The sequence below is a fragment of the Rissa tridactyla genome, chromosome 7 (genome assembly GCF_028500815.1).
Source record: "Rissa tridactyla isolate bRisTri1 chromosome 7, bRisTri1.patW.cur.20221130, whole genome shotgun sequence".
Lineage (NCBI taxonomy): Eukaryota > Metazoa > Chordata > Aves > Charadriiformes > Laridae > Rissa > Rissa tridactyla.
The window spans coordinates 2,970,705-2,987,140 of NC_071472.1; the positions used below are offsets into that span (position 1 = coordinate 2,970,705).

General features: G+C 41.2%; 1 protein-coding gene across 18 annotated transcripts in view; it reads right to left on the reverse strand.

Moving 5' to 3' along the window:
- Positions 1-2,546: 2,546 nt before the first annotated feature.
- The window catches only part of MBD5 (methyl-CpG binding domain protein 5), a 144,835-nt gene continuing 130,945 nt past the window's right edge, over positions 2,547-16,436 (reverse strand). For 16 of the 18 annotated variants that reach the window (XM_054207678.1, XM_054207679.1, XM_054207677.1 and 13 more), the window contains 4 exons: positions 15,059-16,267; positions 9,536-9,648; positions 5,393-5,468; positions 2,547-3,153 (listed from right to left, as the gene is read on the reverse strand). In XM_054207678.1, the coding sequence (XP_054063653.1) occupies positions 3,082-3,153; positions 5,393-5,468; positions 9,536-9,648; positions 15,059-16,267 (1,470 nt within the window). In that variant the 3' untranslated portion in view covers positions 2,547-3,081. The remainder of the gene's footprint in view (positions 3,154-5,392; positions 5,469-9,535; positions 9,649-15,058; positions 16,268-16,436) is intronic. The other 2 variants (XM_054207682.1, XM_054207680.1) reach the window with 1 other exon arrangement.

Genomic DNA, 16,436 nt, shown 5'->3' on the forward strand with positions numbered 1-16,436 from the left:
CACAAAATGCACCATAATAGAAAGAGGAATATTGCCTTTAATTTGAATTGCCATCTGAATGACTCAACCACATTGTCACCCACGTAGCAAAAGCAAGCAGAATAAATAAATAAATAAATAGACAAGAATATGCAACACTTTTACATCCTCAAAGAATCACGTACTTCCCTAATCTACCCAGACCCTGATTGACGTCGTGGGCTCGCTTTACTCAGCCGCTTCGGTCGCGTGTGATTGTGCCATATTAATGACAAATAAAAAGTGTTCTTCCACTTTCCACAATGGAGTATTTTTTTTTTTTTTTCTTCACCTTTTAAATATAGGAATTCTCTCTTAAATTAGAAAGTAGGCAAAAAGTATTTTTTTTAAATTTTCATTTTTAAGTCTTCTATTAGAAAAAATATAGATTTATTAAACAAAAAATAATAAGGTAGAAAGAAGGGTTGGGCCTCCATCAAAAAAGTATATTATGCTTTAATGCAAAGAGAAAGAAATGGCTCTATGGGCAAAATTCAAGTACGAGTGACCAGTTTTTTAATCGTAAAGTAGGTGCAACATTTTTTAAAATGTTACAACACTGCATGACCTGTAACGCTCACAATATTTACATTAACTGCTTACATGAAACCATAAAAGCTCTAGAAGAGAAAAAAAATTGGTATGGACTGAAACAAACTACTCCTAGCACCCACAGCAATGCCATTATTAACCAACGAAACCAAGTGCACAAAAAATACTTTACATGGCCTACTGCTGTCAAGTAGACATCGGTGAGAAAGTACAAACCTAAGGAGTTCAAATGCCAAAAGAAGGGCGGGTGGGTCCCGAGCGGGGCGCGGGGCAGAAAGCAAAGTGGGGCAGAAGGCAGCGGAGACAGGCACACGCGCGCGGGGCCGGGGTCAGCCCCACGGGGACGCGGCAGAGCAGGAGAGCGGGAGAATGGACAACATCGACTCTTCAAACCAACACGGCAACTCGGAACGGAAAAAACGTGAGCTAACCTACGGGCCCCCCCCCCGCCCCCCCACCCCCCCAAAATAATTAAAAACAAAAATGAAAATCAAATCGATCACTTCACGGGAGCGTGCATGGAGGACGGTGGCGTTACAGAAGACAAATGAACCTACCCCGCGGAAGGACGGGCTCCCGCCTCCAGGCCCCTGTAGCCAGGGTGGCCGCGGCGAGCCCTCGGGCTGGGCCAGGAGGAGGGAGAGCCGCCCGCCGGACACCGGCAAGCCCCGGGGCGAGCCCAGAGGTAGCCAGAGCAGAGGCTGGGAAAGGCGCCGGGTCCCGCGGCCCCGGGGGACGGCGGCTCTGGGGCTCGTCCTGCCCAGCGCGGAGTGCGGGAGCCGGGTGGGGAGCAGAGCAACAGGGGGGTCCTGGCGCCCAGGGCCGGAGTCTGGAGCGCGGCCACCCCGCCAGCTGCCCAGGATGCTGATCCCTGCCAGTCCTTAGCTACACCATCAGATTTGGGAACTTAGGGCTGGGGGAGGAAATCTGAGGTAAGTGGCGGTCCCGGACGAAGAGGTGGGGGGGTTACGGACTCCACCCCGGGACCGGGAATGGTGACCGGAGAGTTATTCGGGAAGCCTTGAAGACAGAGGATGTCACGGCTTCCACCACCATCACCACCATCCGTGTTAAAAAGAAAAACAAGATAAAATGGAAATGATGTTGTGCTACACTTCCGTCCGTTAATTTTATAATGGCTCATAGCTTTAGACTTTTAAATCTGTAGTGTATTAATTTTTTTCTACATATGTTTCACATTTCTCACTTAATATAACATAAATAAATTTGGTTAATAGATTTAACCTGCACATTTCAGCCACATTAATATATATAAGAATCTGTTAATGGTATAAATAATTCTTTTTAAATAAAATAAATCTGATATGTTACATAATACTGATAAAAATTACTGTTGCTAACAGTTTTGTAAGCCACCCTTAATTTTTCGTTTTAATACTGCGAGCTGGATACTGGAATTACTTTTAGGAACGCTGGGGAGCACGCCCTGCCATTCTGCTGCAAAACCAAACCGTAATCAATACTGATCACATTATTCAAGCGGGGCCTCTGCCCCCTGGAGAGTAAACACCACGGTTAATGACTTCAGATAATTTAAGCTAATAAGTCTAGGGGGTTTTGCGGGGTCAACGTTACGGGGGATATAAACTGTTTAGTTTCTCAGGTGGCTATGAAACTTTAACTACAGAAATGGCTGACTAAAATAGCCCATCTACTTTTTTTTTTTCCTTTTTAATAAAATCTACAGCATTCTACTTTAAAAGTTAAGTAAATAAAAACGCAACCCGCGGTTGCGGCCTTTGAATTATTAATTAAAAGCTGTGATCCCACATCCCGTTAGGAATCTGCAAGGCTGCACTCTCCTACAGAGACCTGAACCGGAGCACGGTACTTCCAGGCGAGGTTCATTCCAAACAGACACCATCGATGAACACCCAGTGGCGTGAAGTGTATGTCAGAATTAAGGTATTACATTATCATGCCTTCTCTCTGCTGTTAAATACAAAAACAGCATCTTTTACATTATCATATAAAAGCATTTAGGCTGTATTTTTATTTATCACTTTACACTGGTAGTCTCTTGTATGTGTACTCAATAGAAACCAAAGAATTTTGTACACTATTTTTTGTACAATAAAAGATAAAGTGTGCATTAGGTACGCTTGTACATGACAATATTGTACAATATTTACATTTCAGATATCACCATGAAATTCTGTATTATCTATATACACAATGAAAATTTCTCAGAAACATTTGGACTATTTCTTATAATCACAATTTTAGTATTATAGAAAAAAAAAAAAATCAGTAATCATCTGACATTGTTACTGCAACCTTTCGAGATTTCTGATTGGCTTCTCCAGCGACCGCTATCCCTCCTATCATCAAAAATAGTGTACCACTAATCCCGCGTAGCACCCTGTGATGGTATCTGGCTGTCTTCACATAAATATTGATATAACCACGTCTGTATATCAATACCTACATATAGACTTTTGTGCACGTTCATTCTGATAAGTACTGGACCAGTAACAAAGACATTCAATGTTATCTAGAGATCTTCCTCCTCTTGGGCTTTGGAGGCTTCACTTGTCTGTCTCCCTGGGGGATTTGGTGGACCTAAAAATAAGTATATTTAGAAGTTAGCAAAGAATATTGGTCAAAGCATCCAGCCAGCAATAAACGAGTTACAGGACCGCGTGAAGTGCTGTTACGAAACAGTTCTCGTTATTTCCTGTCTACACGGAAGCCCGAATTAAAAGGAATTTCAAGCGCTTTAGGGCACTGGGGAGAAGGCGGCCGATGGCGCAGTCGGTACCTCTCCGACCTCTGCTGCCCTGCAGAAAGGTACCAGCTGCGCTAACTCTGGAACCGCATAAGCGGGAACGGAACCCAAAACTGCACTGACGCCAAATTCTCAGAGACAAACCTTTACACGTCATCGTGACAAGAGCGATAAAGCAGAAAGCAGGCGGTGAGAAAATACTGCTAACAGGGAAAAATGAGAGAAGGCAAATTCAGGTCTGCGGCGGCATTATCAAGGAACAGGCTACGCTTAGTAAACTCTGCCTTCATCTAATCCTTAACAGGAAATACTCAATGTTGAGTTAAATGCTAGATTCCTTGGAGTGCGAAGCAGTTTCTCCTCACGGAGCGCTCGGTGAGAAGCCGGCAGAAGAGAGGAGAGGTGGCGGGAGGCGCTGGCGCGGAATACCACCACCATCTGTCGGTGGAAGCGGGATGCTGTCCTGGGAAAAGCCGACCGCAGCTTCCGAACAGCAGCCAGGACACGGTAACAAATCCTTCGGCATCGCGCTAAATTACTTCCTCGGGCCCGTCCCCAATTCCTTCAGCCCGCTCACATTTCCTACGTATTTATTGGCTCTTAACAATAATGCTTGGAGCTAATTATCTTGTTTGCACGCGCTTTTCATTTAACACATAACTGATGTCTGAACAGGAGTAGCTGAAAAAAATGCAAGTCACTGAAAAGAGAACCGTTGATTGCCTACGAGCGTTTCTAGGAAGCATAGCCTTTATGGAAATAAACCCCGATCACAAATTTTGGACGAGGTAATTAAACCAGAGACGAAGACTGTGACGACAGCAGGTCCATCAGCCCGTCTGCGTCACGAAACAGCCCCAGCAGCAAATCCAGCCCCAGCAGCTTCCCCTGAGCCAGTCTGTATCCCAGTTAAACTGCACACAGCGCACAGTTTTCAGTATTACTGGATTTATAAATGAAAAAAGGGTCTCAGGGGAACGGCCCCGTCCAAACTCCCCCCCGTATTTATTTGTAACAGACCTAGGGGCAGGTCCTGCTCTCCTTGTCCTGCCAAAGACGAGGGGAAAACACCCGCCCGTTCACATCACAACTCAATCTCATTTTGTACAATTCAGAAGTTTAAACCAAAGATTTGATTTTCTCATTACTTATGGCGGCCCTTAAAAGCTACCGAATGGCTTATTTAATGTTTGTTGCTGGTTCTGAAGCCAGCTCCGAGCCTGCGGTCCCCTCCACGTTCCCTTTTATACGCTCCAGGTGCTCCCCTGAAGTTTTACTTCTACTTCTAAATGCGCGCATGTACAAACACCTGCAGTGCTGGGCATCGAACAGCAGGAAAAAGGCCTTTTTCAGGTATTCAAATCATTTATAATGAATAATTTGAATAATTACCAATGATAAGATACGGCAGGTTATATGTGCTGTGACAGACTTTGTTGCATTTCTAAATATGCTTCCATGAAATTACAGCCATGTTTTAAATATGAAGACGAGAACGTTATATAAACCAAACTTTATGTTCGAAACATCCTGGGTTTATATAACAACAGTGTAATTATTGTAGAAAGAACGCTGTTGGGTTTGAGATTGGGAATGCCCTTTTCTTTTTACCTTTCACGCCACTATCTTCCATTTCACACGAGGAAAACTTTATTCAAAGAGTTTTACATTCAAAAGAACGATGCTTTTAAATGTGGATTCAGTACCTTCCTACTCAAACTGAAAAATAAATGAGCCGTGTTTTGTGTCACTGGTCAGGGAAAACCCATGGAGCATGAGCGGGACTGGAACTGACCCAAACACTACGAGGCTCCGTGTGTAAAAGTATGTCGAGGAATCTCTCCTGGTAAAAAATAGTATAATTGGCCACACAACTAAAATTTGACAACTCTTCCCATTTGCCAGAATGACTAGACATTTGCAAATGAGAAATACTGAATATTCCACATTCTTTAAGCAAAGAGAAACAACATTTATGTTAGAGGGCAACCCAAGCCAACCCCCGGCCTTCAACTGACACACGCGCAGAAACACACAAAAAGGCAATTATTGCGAACGTGAAAAGAAACTTACATTCCCAGACATTTTGTCTAGTTCACTCATGGCCTCGTGTATAGCAGCTTCTAAATGGTTATTTAGCTTTCCACTTCTAGGAAGACAAAAACAAAAACGCCGTCAGTAATTCTTAGGAGCAGAAAAACCCTAAAAAGAATTAATAATAAACACGTGAACTCCTTGGATACATTCTACCGGCCGTAGAGCCTCCCGGGTTGTCACGGCACAAATAGCAAGACCAGACCGACATACGATATTATGCAAATTAAATTACAGAATTAAAATCAAAGCCAGCACTTGGGTGAGTTGTACGGTCAGTTACAATAGCCACAAGACGGATTACAGCCATGAAGAAAAAGCAAAACAGCATTTTGTGCAACCTTTTTTTGAAATTATTAGCAAAGGGCCAGACTCCGACGGGTTTTGAGCAGGAGCAGGAGTAACTCCAGCCCCTCGGGACTTTCTTAGTGAAGGACTAAACACAGACGCTGCCGTCTCCTTGAAAAATCAGTGCGTCAGCTGCAAAACGCTCCTCCTACCCAAAGCACAAAGCTCAAAGTTAAATAACTTTAAACAGCCAGAGGAAACAAAGTTGTATTAGTCCTCTAAATAAGTCACATTAGTCCTCTACCGTGTCGTTAGTTTTACCTGACAGCACACCGAGGGCTACGGTAAAGGTAAGGAGAAGACTTTCTTCTTCCAAACCAAAAAGTTGCCCCAAGTCACTGGGCAGCTCCATACACATCTAATTTTACACTGACGCTTTTTGATTTACGTATATTTCTTTTTTAAAGAAGTTTCCCACTTGGACACCACGCTCTGCACGACAGCTCATACTTCTACGGCTCCGTGTTCACACCTCAGGGTTTCAAGCCAGCAAACGGCACTGGAGCACACGGTACTACCGTTTGTCCACAGCTTGTTGAGGATCTGGGCTTAAAAATGGGTGCATATATATATTTATTTATTTATTTATATATATATATATATATATATTTAGATAGGCTGGTTCATTCATGACTTCCAACTGAAGAGGTACATTTAGAAGAGTAATGGACATGAAGAGAAATGGCTAAATATGAGATGAGAGAGAGAGATCATCCTGGAGAAGAGAGACATTATTATGAGCATCCATCACAATATCCTCAGGACATCCCTGCTTTGGAGATGCAGGAACGGGGGCAGAAGGAAGGGAGCCATCTGCATCATGAGGGAAAATAATGGCAGCGATGGGTGATAGAACGGCTTGTCCCAAGCTGGCAAGGATGGCTGGGTCACCAGGACTGTCCTTCACAGGAGACACTTTCTAAAAAAACCCTTTCCTTTTAATAAAGAAAGATCATCCCGTCAGCTGGGACGTTCTTCCCTGGGACTTTTAAGATTTATAGCAACTAAAAGCATTGGCGAAAGCCTGACACGAAGGAGCGCAGATGCACTACCCAGCCAGCGCTGCTCTAATCCCATCCCCCTCGCTCGGCAAGATGATTTTCACGCCCATGGGTTCAGCCGGGAGATGGACGACAGGAGATGAGAGGGTTTGTTATTCATCATTCAAATGAGAGATTCCCTCGCGCCATTTGGCATTGCTCATCTGCACTATGGCAGGGCGGGAACTGCACAAGCTCGAAACCTTACTGACCTGACGGCACAAACGTCAAGTACAGTAGGACTTCAGGCACTTCCCAAGTTGCACAAGTTTAACGAAGGTTTTGAATGAATTAGTTAAAACAGTGGTAAAGGAGTTTTGCGTAAATTGAAACTTACGTATGCTGCTGTAGTTTTAATCAATGGAAGAAACGATAAGATAAAACGAAATAAAGATTCTCATGCAAAGCCTGACATGTCCACCCGGGATTTTGAACTGCTCGAGCCAGAACCCTGGCATACCCGAGTTTAAGTTGTGCAACCTGGACAAGGGAAGGCACCCTTCGATATTATAAACGATGAACTAAATATTGTCTAGTGGCAGCGTAACTTCCTAGAAAGGTAATACAGACTCTATATATAATGCAGATATATTAATAACTGATAACACTGCTGACGTGCAAGTCATCGAGACGCAGATTTCAGACGCCCAGTCACCCATACGTGATGTGCCGTTGCTCGATCAGCATTATGCTCTATCAGCAACCCACAATTCACAAATGCTGGATTTAGGCGGCAACTGGAATCGCATCCTATTACATCCCTATTATGATACAGCTTTTAGCTTTGCAGACATTTTTCACCTTTAATTTAGTTTTAATGGTTTTATATTTAGTATATAATATAAACATATATTATTGGATTGAGTCAAGGCTGGGCGCAGTGAAGGAGAGTACTGCAGTGGTCCCGTAAGTAACATCTGTTGCCAAAACTGGACAATATACTAGGGCTGTCGGAAGAACTGCAGGAACACAATGACTAATCGATGGGGTCAAGGTATCTGAATGTCATTTGGAGGACCGGGATGCTATCCCCGCTCTGCCAAACGCACTGGACCTATGTGATGCTCGTCCATGCTCCCTCAACGTAAATGTCTTGAGGTTTCTTTACCCATGTCATCTTTATTACAGAAGTTTTCAACTTGATGCCAGTACTCGATATGCGTAAGTGCTGAGTACTTACATAGGTAGGAAACAGGAGTATTCTACACGTAGCAATTATATCTAATGCTAAATGTTTTAAAAAATCTGGACCTGTGTGTAACAAGATACTACAAAGACACACACATACTAGAGAGAAGACCATAAGGAGATTAACAACTTTTCAAATAAATTTTAAACAGTACACAGGTAAAAGAGGAAGGGTCCATGAAGAAATACGAAAAGATTTGAAATATGGAATAAGTACTAGTAGAAATATGGAGGAAAAACCCATAAGGGCCGTAAAGCAACCCGAGGAAAGGGGCAACCAGGTGCCCCAGCGTCTGGGGTATTTGGTGCCTCCTGCTTCCTTAGGGGCAAGCAATGGGGCAGAACCAGACGCGACACAAAAAAAGGCCATTGGATTCACTGGAACTGCACAAAACCCTTGGAGTCTGCTAAATACACAAATGCAAATTAGAAGACGGGATTTTTTTTTTCTTAAATTTTACTGTTTATTACATCTTTAACACCTCTTTAAATTTGCTCCTGGTGTCACCTTCCTCGAGTCACGTATTTCGCTTCAGGGACACAAGCAAATAACTGGGGAGTTGCCAAAAGCCCTTCCATGTTCTCACCACACATCCTTAAACTCCAGTAAGATATTTTGAGGATGATCTTGGAAAAAACAGCCACCAACATTGTCTCATTGGCATAAAAAATATTTCTCTTAAGCGCCGCGTGACATATAAATAGAAGAAAAGCTTACACCTTAAAAGGAGTTGAAGATAAATAATTATTTAATTCCCTTAAGCCTATGTTTATTGTGCTAAGGACAAGCAGTGCAAGCTGACTTTAAATTCTCACCCAAAGTAATATATTTTCACTGCAACAGTAAATAAGCAACAGCATCCTAGCACGAATTCAACCATAGCACAATTTCTGCTTTTCTATCCTTTTATAGCTGTCGAGACTTTTCTTCTCCTGAAGTCAACCATTTTCCTCTTTTTGTCTACGCTGATGCTTCATGTCCTAATACTTATTGTCTCGCGGTCTTTCTATCCTTGTATATTTATAAACAAAAGCTAAAAGGCAAGATAAAACCAAACAGTTCATACGTGTCTGCCACAAAGCTCCGCACCGAGCCCCTTCTCTGGTTAAATGCAGCCAGACTTCACAAATTGCGAAGCGCTCCTCAGCGATGGGCACTAAACTGAATTTGTCTGAATAAAGCTGCGCTCTGCCCGCAGCAGCTGCTGCCAGAGGGAGAGGGGAGAGATAAGAAGGGCAGATCTCGTTAAAAAGCGTATTCGGAATAGTTTCGATGTAATAACTGTTTTTGCTGTAAATTAGAAATCCTACACATGAAAGCTCAAACAAGTAGGCTGACATTTTACAAAGGCTACTGTAAATATCAGAAGATGCAATAAAAATGCAGATATCAAAGATCTCGGATGATTATCATAACAACACAAGAAATTCAGAAAATTAACTCTTCGGTTCGGCCGATCTGCCAAGCTCCTCCAAATGAGAATCTTAGGAAGGAAAAGAATTTAATGATTCCATTACACTAGTAAATAAACGAGCGTTGACTTACTTTCTGTTCCTTTTCCTGGCTCGGTTGTAAGCTTCTAGACCTTCTGTTAGTGTCTTCAACTTCTCTGGCTCCACCTGAGTGAAGGTATGAACACCAAACCACATTACCCAGACCTGCAATTATTAAACACTGCTTTTACTTTACTGCTAGACATGCATATTATGGAGCCTAATTTTCCCTGCATCCAGAAGACACTAACCTTCCCAGCAAAGAACCGATTAACGTACGGCCATATACACCCCCTCATACATATACGTATACATTAGAATTTCTAGCAATAGGAATACAAAAACCAAAACCACGACACTTAAGAAAACAAAACTGAGATGGAAAATAATAATTTTAAAACCTCATTTGTCTTTATATTATTAATAGGAACACTGCTGTTAAAGTCTCGTCTTCTGCACTCACATTTAACAAATGTATTTTACACCTTTGAGCCCACCTGGAATGCATTAAGACACCAAATTGCCTAGTATACGCAGGGTACAATTTTTACAGATGCCATCAACACCAAAGCGTTTCACATCACCTCAAATTTGGGGATAAAGCATTTAAGGCTCAACAATGCCGCTAATGGCACGGCCAAATTCATTCCGATTCCAGAAGAGCCGGGGTACGTGCTTAAGTCAAAGGTGGGGCGGGCAGGGGGACAAGCTTCATTTATGCGGTATGAATCTACGCCTTAACTGGAGCTCGCTTCAGCCAGCTAATTTATTGCTCCCGAGAAAGGTCTTTTTAATTTTTTTTTTACTTAAGCACATACTTCGGTGATCTGCTGAGTCGGGAATGAATTGGAGCACGTGCTCGGCAGGGGCGCTGAGCTGGTATTTAAAGTACTTTAACTGGAAATTTAAGTTCTCTCAAAATCAACCAGAATTCTAATCGTTCAATCAACCTGTCCATACAACGGCTGGCACCACTGCATAGGTACCAGGCAGTACTAGTGCAAACAATACAAGCATCAAAGAAAATTAATGACATCATCCGTATGATCTTATCATTTGCATTCTCAGAACATTAGTCCACTTAACTCTGCATATTATTTCGATTTGGCTCAGTCATTTCTGCTTGTAAAAACAACAACAAAAAAAGCTATTTAAACACATCAATTTAAGAAAATGAATGGATAAATTCCCTTTTCTTTGTCAGTATTGCTGCATTTTGCTTGACTTATTTTTTAATCTTTGCATAACTTAGCAAGAACCTTATATATAGCATTTGTTTCATTAAAAAGTACAGCTTGTATTCTGACACAAGGAAAATTAATTCTGTAAATACAAATGTATTAAGCATGCCTCTATACAATCCCAAAAAGAAATTTAAATGCAAATTCCCTCTAAACCTAGCCTTTCAATCACTAAATAATTTATATTCGCAATGAAACTGAATTTCAGATGTGACAATGTGAAGTTAATGAGTGAGCAAGTTGTCAAAATCTCTAGAAATAAGGCCCAATACAATACGTGTTTAGACCAAATTTCACATGTCTTGAACTTACACATCTGATAATGAAATTGGGGAATATACTGCCATTTCAGGAACTTGGGAGACAAGAGTCATTATTGGTGAAATGTGCACATGGGGAGGCAAGACGTCTATTTTCATGAAATAGATTCAATTATGCCACAGATCACAGCGCTTTTCCCTTAAAACTGTGCTTACTTTTCACGTAAGACTGCGAATATTTCAAATAATTCCTCTCCTGATCAGACTTCGGAAAAATACAAATGCATACAAAAGAAATACTACCTATTTAAAACCTGCAGAACATTTCTAAGGATAAACCGGAGAAGAAAAGGCACACAACGCCCACCAAATGAGCAAACCGCCTTCAGAAGCTTACACGTTACGTCTCCTACATGAAAATGGTGTTATCGGAGGCAACGTCGCTCTGCAATACACTACAGCTCAAGCCTTCATTTCACAGAACGTTTGAAAAACAGCTAAAAGACCAGCTTACATTTTTCCAACTGAACAGAATTAAAGGGCAATAACATAATCATCTTGATCCTTGGACGCTGGACTACATGACGGAGTTGCCATAAATGCCAAACTGTACGTTATCCATATCCCTGACATCTACGTGCGTATAAAGAACAAACTCCGCAAAGGGTTGTAGGCGTCTGCCATTAGATATATGAGAAAGTTCAATGGTAAACGTTTTTATGAAGGGCTAATATCACGTTTGGGTCACAAGGGACATAAGTAACAAAAAGAAATCGGTATCTTCATTACCGGAATTTTGTGATGGTAGAACAGCAAAAAACCTGCCAGCACTTTTTTGAAGAATTAGTATCAAATTGCTAACATAACACGGTACTGGAAGCAACTATAAAAGATATATTTTTGAATGAATAATATCATACGCCTTCATTTACAATAAGCCATTACAACACTAAATAATACATACAGATGGGACTTTCAGGACACTGATAAATCACACCTATTATTATCCGTAGAACTATAAAAGCTCAGTTTAAAAAACCTAGTTTAACTGCTGGAAAATCCTACCGAGACCAACACTTGCCCTGCAGGAATCGCTACGAAATGCACTAACAACAACCCTTCGCCTTTCACATTGCTGCTCTCAAAGCCTTGTTCCCATTTAGGTGGTTTGATTGGGATAATCATCAAATTAATTACTTAATGAAATATACACATCCTCTGTTTTAGGATGCACGTAGCTTCAGGCTCGCTTCTTTCCTTTTTCAGAAATTGCTGCTGCTACTGGTGCGCTCCCCTTGGGTTCCTCTTTGATTTTCCAAGAGCCAAAACGCAAGTGTTCGTTAGGAAAGAAAGGTGCGATATTCCTCCCTTCTCCTGTTAGGGCAACGCCGTTCTAGCTGCTCTTCAAACAGAAGCATTATTACTTTTAATACCCAAAGTCTTTTAAAATGGAAACAAAAATCAAATTATGTATGATATAAAGAACAGAGCATATACAAAGCACCATGAAATCCCAACAGCATAGCAAAACTAATGTTACAATATAGGAGGTCAATATTTGATTATACAAATACTTCAAAAGATGTTTTAAGAAAGCTCTGCAGCAAATACAATTCTCAGAACTGCTGCTAGTGACTCCCACCATGAATAGCAGCCTTTCAGGATTTTCTGAAGTGCAGAATTTCTGAAGACCATTGGATTTTCAAGGTTATTTCTTTTTGTTTTTCGAGGTTTGTTTTTTTTTGTTTTGTTTGGTGTGTTGGGTATTTTTGGTTTTGTTTTTCCTTCCTTCAGACCAGGCTGCCCAAACATCTGAAGAATGCAGCTGCACAACATGTTAGAGGAGTGTTTGAACATGTGTACCCCGTGCACGGGAGTTCCTGCCCATTTTCAACTAGAAACACAATTATTATATAGCAGATGCACATTTTCATCTCTTCCATATTCCTCTGTATCCCACCTTTCAACCTCAACTCCTGACCTTGGAATCGTCATTCACTTTGTACTTCTTATTGGAGAAAATTAGACATATTATTTTTTTTAATTTAAAATTATTATGATTATTATTATTAAAGGCCTTCTGATGTGAGAGGTGATCCACTACGTGAGATTCCTGATGCAGAGCTTGAAACAGTCTCTCTTGCTGCCTCCACAAGTACCTTGACCGTACTGCATGTGCTTTCCTGTTTGTGCTTCAGCATACAATAAAATCTGTGCCACCGAATATCATATTACACAATGCTTAGATATCACGTACATGAGAGACACATAATTAAAGGCGGCGGGTTTGCACAAAAGCCACTCTACATTCCGGTAGCCACAAATTGGGGAGTGAAGTTATAAAATTGCTAAGAAATGCAAATGAAAAAAAGATTCACCTCTTTACACAAGTTATAAACATAAGCTCTTCAAATATATCAAAACAGTCAAACAGACACAGATACACAATTTTGTGAAGTTAATACATAAACGCATACTTGGAACATACGTGCAGGGTAATTACTGAATTCGTAATTCATACGGGACAGTGATATTGTACACCTCCTAATTTTTCCAGTTTTGTTTAATCTTTTATACTTTGTCATCCATCTCCTTTGCCTCTACTTTGTAAACTGACTTGTACCTCGGGGATCTAACCTTTATCAGGAATGAGCTCTTAAGCATTCAAATATTGTTACTAAAGCACGTTGATTTCTCTACAAAGTAATACTTTGGTTCTGCGTACCCAGACGGGAGGCTCTTTGAAACCTTTGCGGCCAAAGAGATCAACTGGGAAGCCACCCGCAAAGAGAGACTCTCTAGGCTTTGAAATCCTAGGGTTTCAAACCTAGTTTGAACTAGGGTTGAAACCATGCTGGCCAACCATCACCCCAGTTATTTATAGCACCAATTCAAAGGCTTGTTGGACTGTTTGGGGCAATTGCGTTTGCACATCAACCTCAGACAACTCCACGATCACGACCTGCGGTGCGACCAGCAGTGGTGACACCACAGAGACACCACTGCCAGCTCAAGCAGTTCCTGAGCTATGCCCTGGTGGGAATCAGAGGCTGTTGGTGAAGAAGCTCTCCCTCCACATCTTCTTGTGCCCTCTCTCCTCTGGCTATCTGCTGTTGGCCACGTCTTGGGGAAAGGAATACTTTGGTCCAACCCACTATCACCATCCTTATGTTCTTATGACTGTTGTTGTGAAATGTACTTAGGCAGGTTTATGGGGAAAAAGACATAATTTTTAAGTGGTTTGACTTCTCTGTGCCAGAGGTAAAACCTTATTTCATTACACTTTTTCTTTCTGCTTACATATTTTTTAAAATTTGCTTTTTATAAAATGGCACTTAAAAGTATTTATATATGGAAGATGTCAAATGTTTTATAAGAACTACAAAAATACAATATTATACAAGTAATGGAGACTAGAATTTGAAATATTTATCATAATAAAATAACCAATAACTCCTTGATAACTGTATTTTCTGTATATTCCCCAAAAAGCATATGATTTGTCAACAACAACAAAAAAGGGATTTTAGTATGAAAGAGCAAATTGGAGTGCTTTCCTCGCTATTAAGACGGTCAAAACCTCCTTTCAAGATGAAAATGCACACGCATTTCCTCTTGAAGAGCGTACGTGTCAATCAGCGAGCTTTTACTTGTTACAGACTCCTCAACCTGATTAGATCAGTTTTCCTTTTTGCCGTTTTCAACACTTTTAGATATCTCCATATCAGTTTCTTTGGACACAGCCAGAAGTTCAACTAAATACACAACGTAAGTTAAACGATTTTTCGTTAACAACATTTTTTTGTGGAGCAAGTCTTTTGTGCACAAATTAGTCAGCAAAGCATAACCAGGCCAAAATATAATCTGTTTCATGGCATCGGTAGAAGTTAGATAACTATGGGAAAAACTCAGTTCTGCAATCTATAGTTATGAAAAAAGCAATTGCACTACTAAAATAAGAGACACAGAATAAAATAAAGAATGAACCGAGAGAGTTTTGATAAACACCTGTATGGGCATAGGTACACGTGTATATAGATAGATAGATATGTGCATATATATATATAAATATACCTTCCCCTCCTCAGCGTTTTGTTGACATGAATTGTGAACGTCTTCTTCTCTTACTAGTTTTCCAGGCCATGAAGTCAGTCCTTTGATTTGGCCCCAGACCAAGTCGCCAACATTAAACGTCCTCGGCCTGTAATGTATCAGCTCATTTGAAGAAGGGGAGTCTGGGTTCCTTAGGTCATCTTCACTACTGATGCTTTTAGCATCTGAAGGGCTAGGCACACACCCATTAATGCTTTTGGCATTAAAATCTCCATTGTAATGGATATAGTCTTTAACTAACGAACTTTCCAAGCTATTGGAGGAACTTGGAGATTGCTCTTCCAGAATCAGGTCTTGTTTAGAAGTGTTCAGCAACTCCCCAAATCCTCTGTTCTGCTGAGGCCTATTTCCGTTTATGTGTGCACATCGTTCCACAGTGTTCTCCAGTCTTTCCTTAAAACTCATCATAGTTCTTTTGTAATTGTTATACCTGAAATTCTCCTCCAACATTTTTTCACTCTGACAGTTTCGCTGTGATAACAGTATCTGATGCTGCTCGCCTTGTAATAGTGGCAGTGTGGAGATGTTATTGGGCCTTTCGTGACAAGGACTACTATGGATATGGGCAGAGTGGTCTAGAAACTCATCACATTTCCATCTATTTATCTCACTGACAGGACTTTGCTCCCCTTCCCACTGTTTTTTGGGTGTGTTACAACTTGTGGATTTGTAATATTCATACCCATCCCCTTCACTTGAATTTTTACCGTGCTCTGAATTCTTCAGTATTCGTGTTCCTCTAGTGTTCCTTATCCTACCTTCGTGATCAGAAACGGCAATGTTTCTTCCGTGGATTACTGCACTGACAGCGCTAGAAAGGTTTAATGGGTCACCAATTGAGGCTGTGAAGGCACTCATGGCACTCAAAGCTGGAATGGGACTCATTTGTGTTGTACTGCTAACGGCAGTGGTGATCACCACTTGCATTCCTTTGCTTGCAGCATCTACAACCGCTTTGTAGATAGCGTCCACCGATGTGTCACCCTGAGCAGCGATATTGAGGTTATCCTTTGCCTGTTGTCCGAGAGATGGTTCAGTTCTTTGCTGCAAATCACAAGATGTTTCTTGGAAAGGAGGAAGCATAGTGCTGGAGCTCTCAGGAACTGGTGCCATTCCCATTTGAGTGATCATTCTTTTGTTTAGGACAGCAGCATCTTCCTGCATCCTCACCTGGAAAAAGCAGAGAAAAAGATGGAAATTGCTGTTCTGCCAAAAGTTCCATTTCAATAGACAAACTCTGTTTCACTTTAATAAAAAAATCAGGGTAGTGGCCAGGGTGACTATTTGTTACAGTACGTAATTTTGTTTTGGTTGTGTATCAGTTACAAAGTCTAACGCT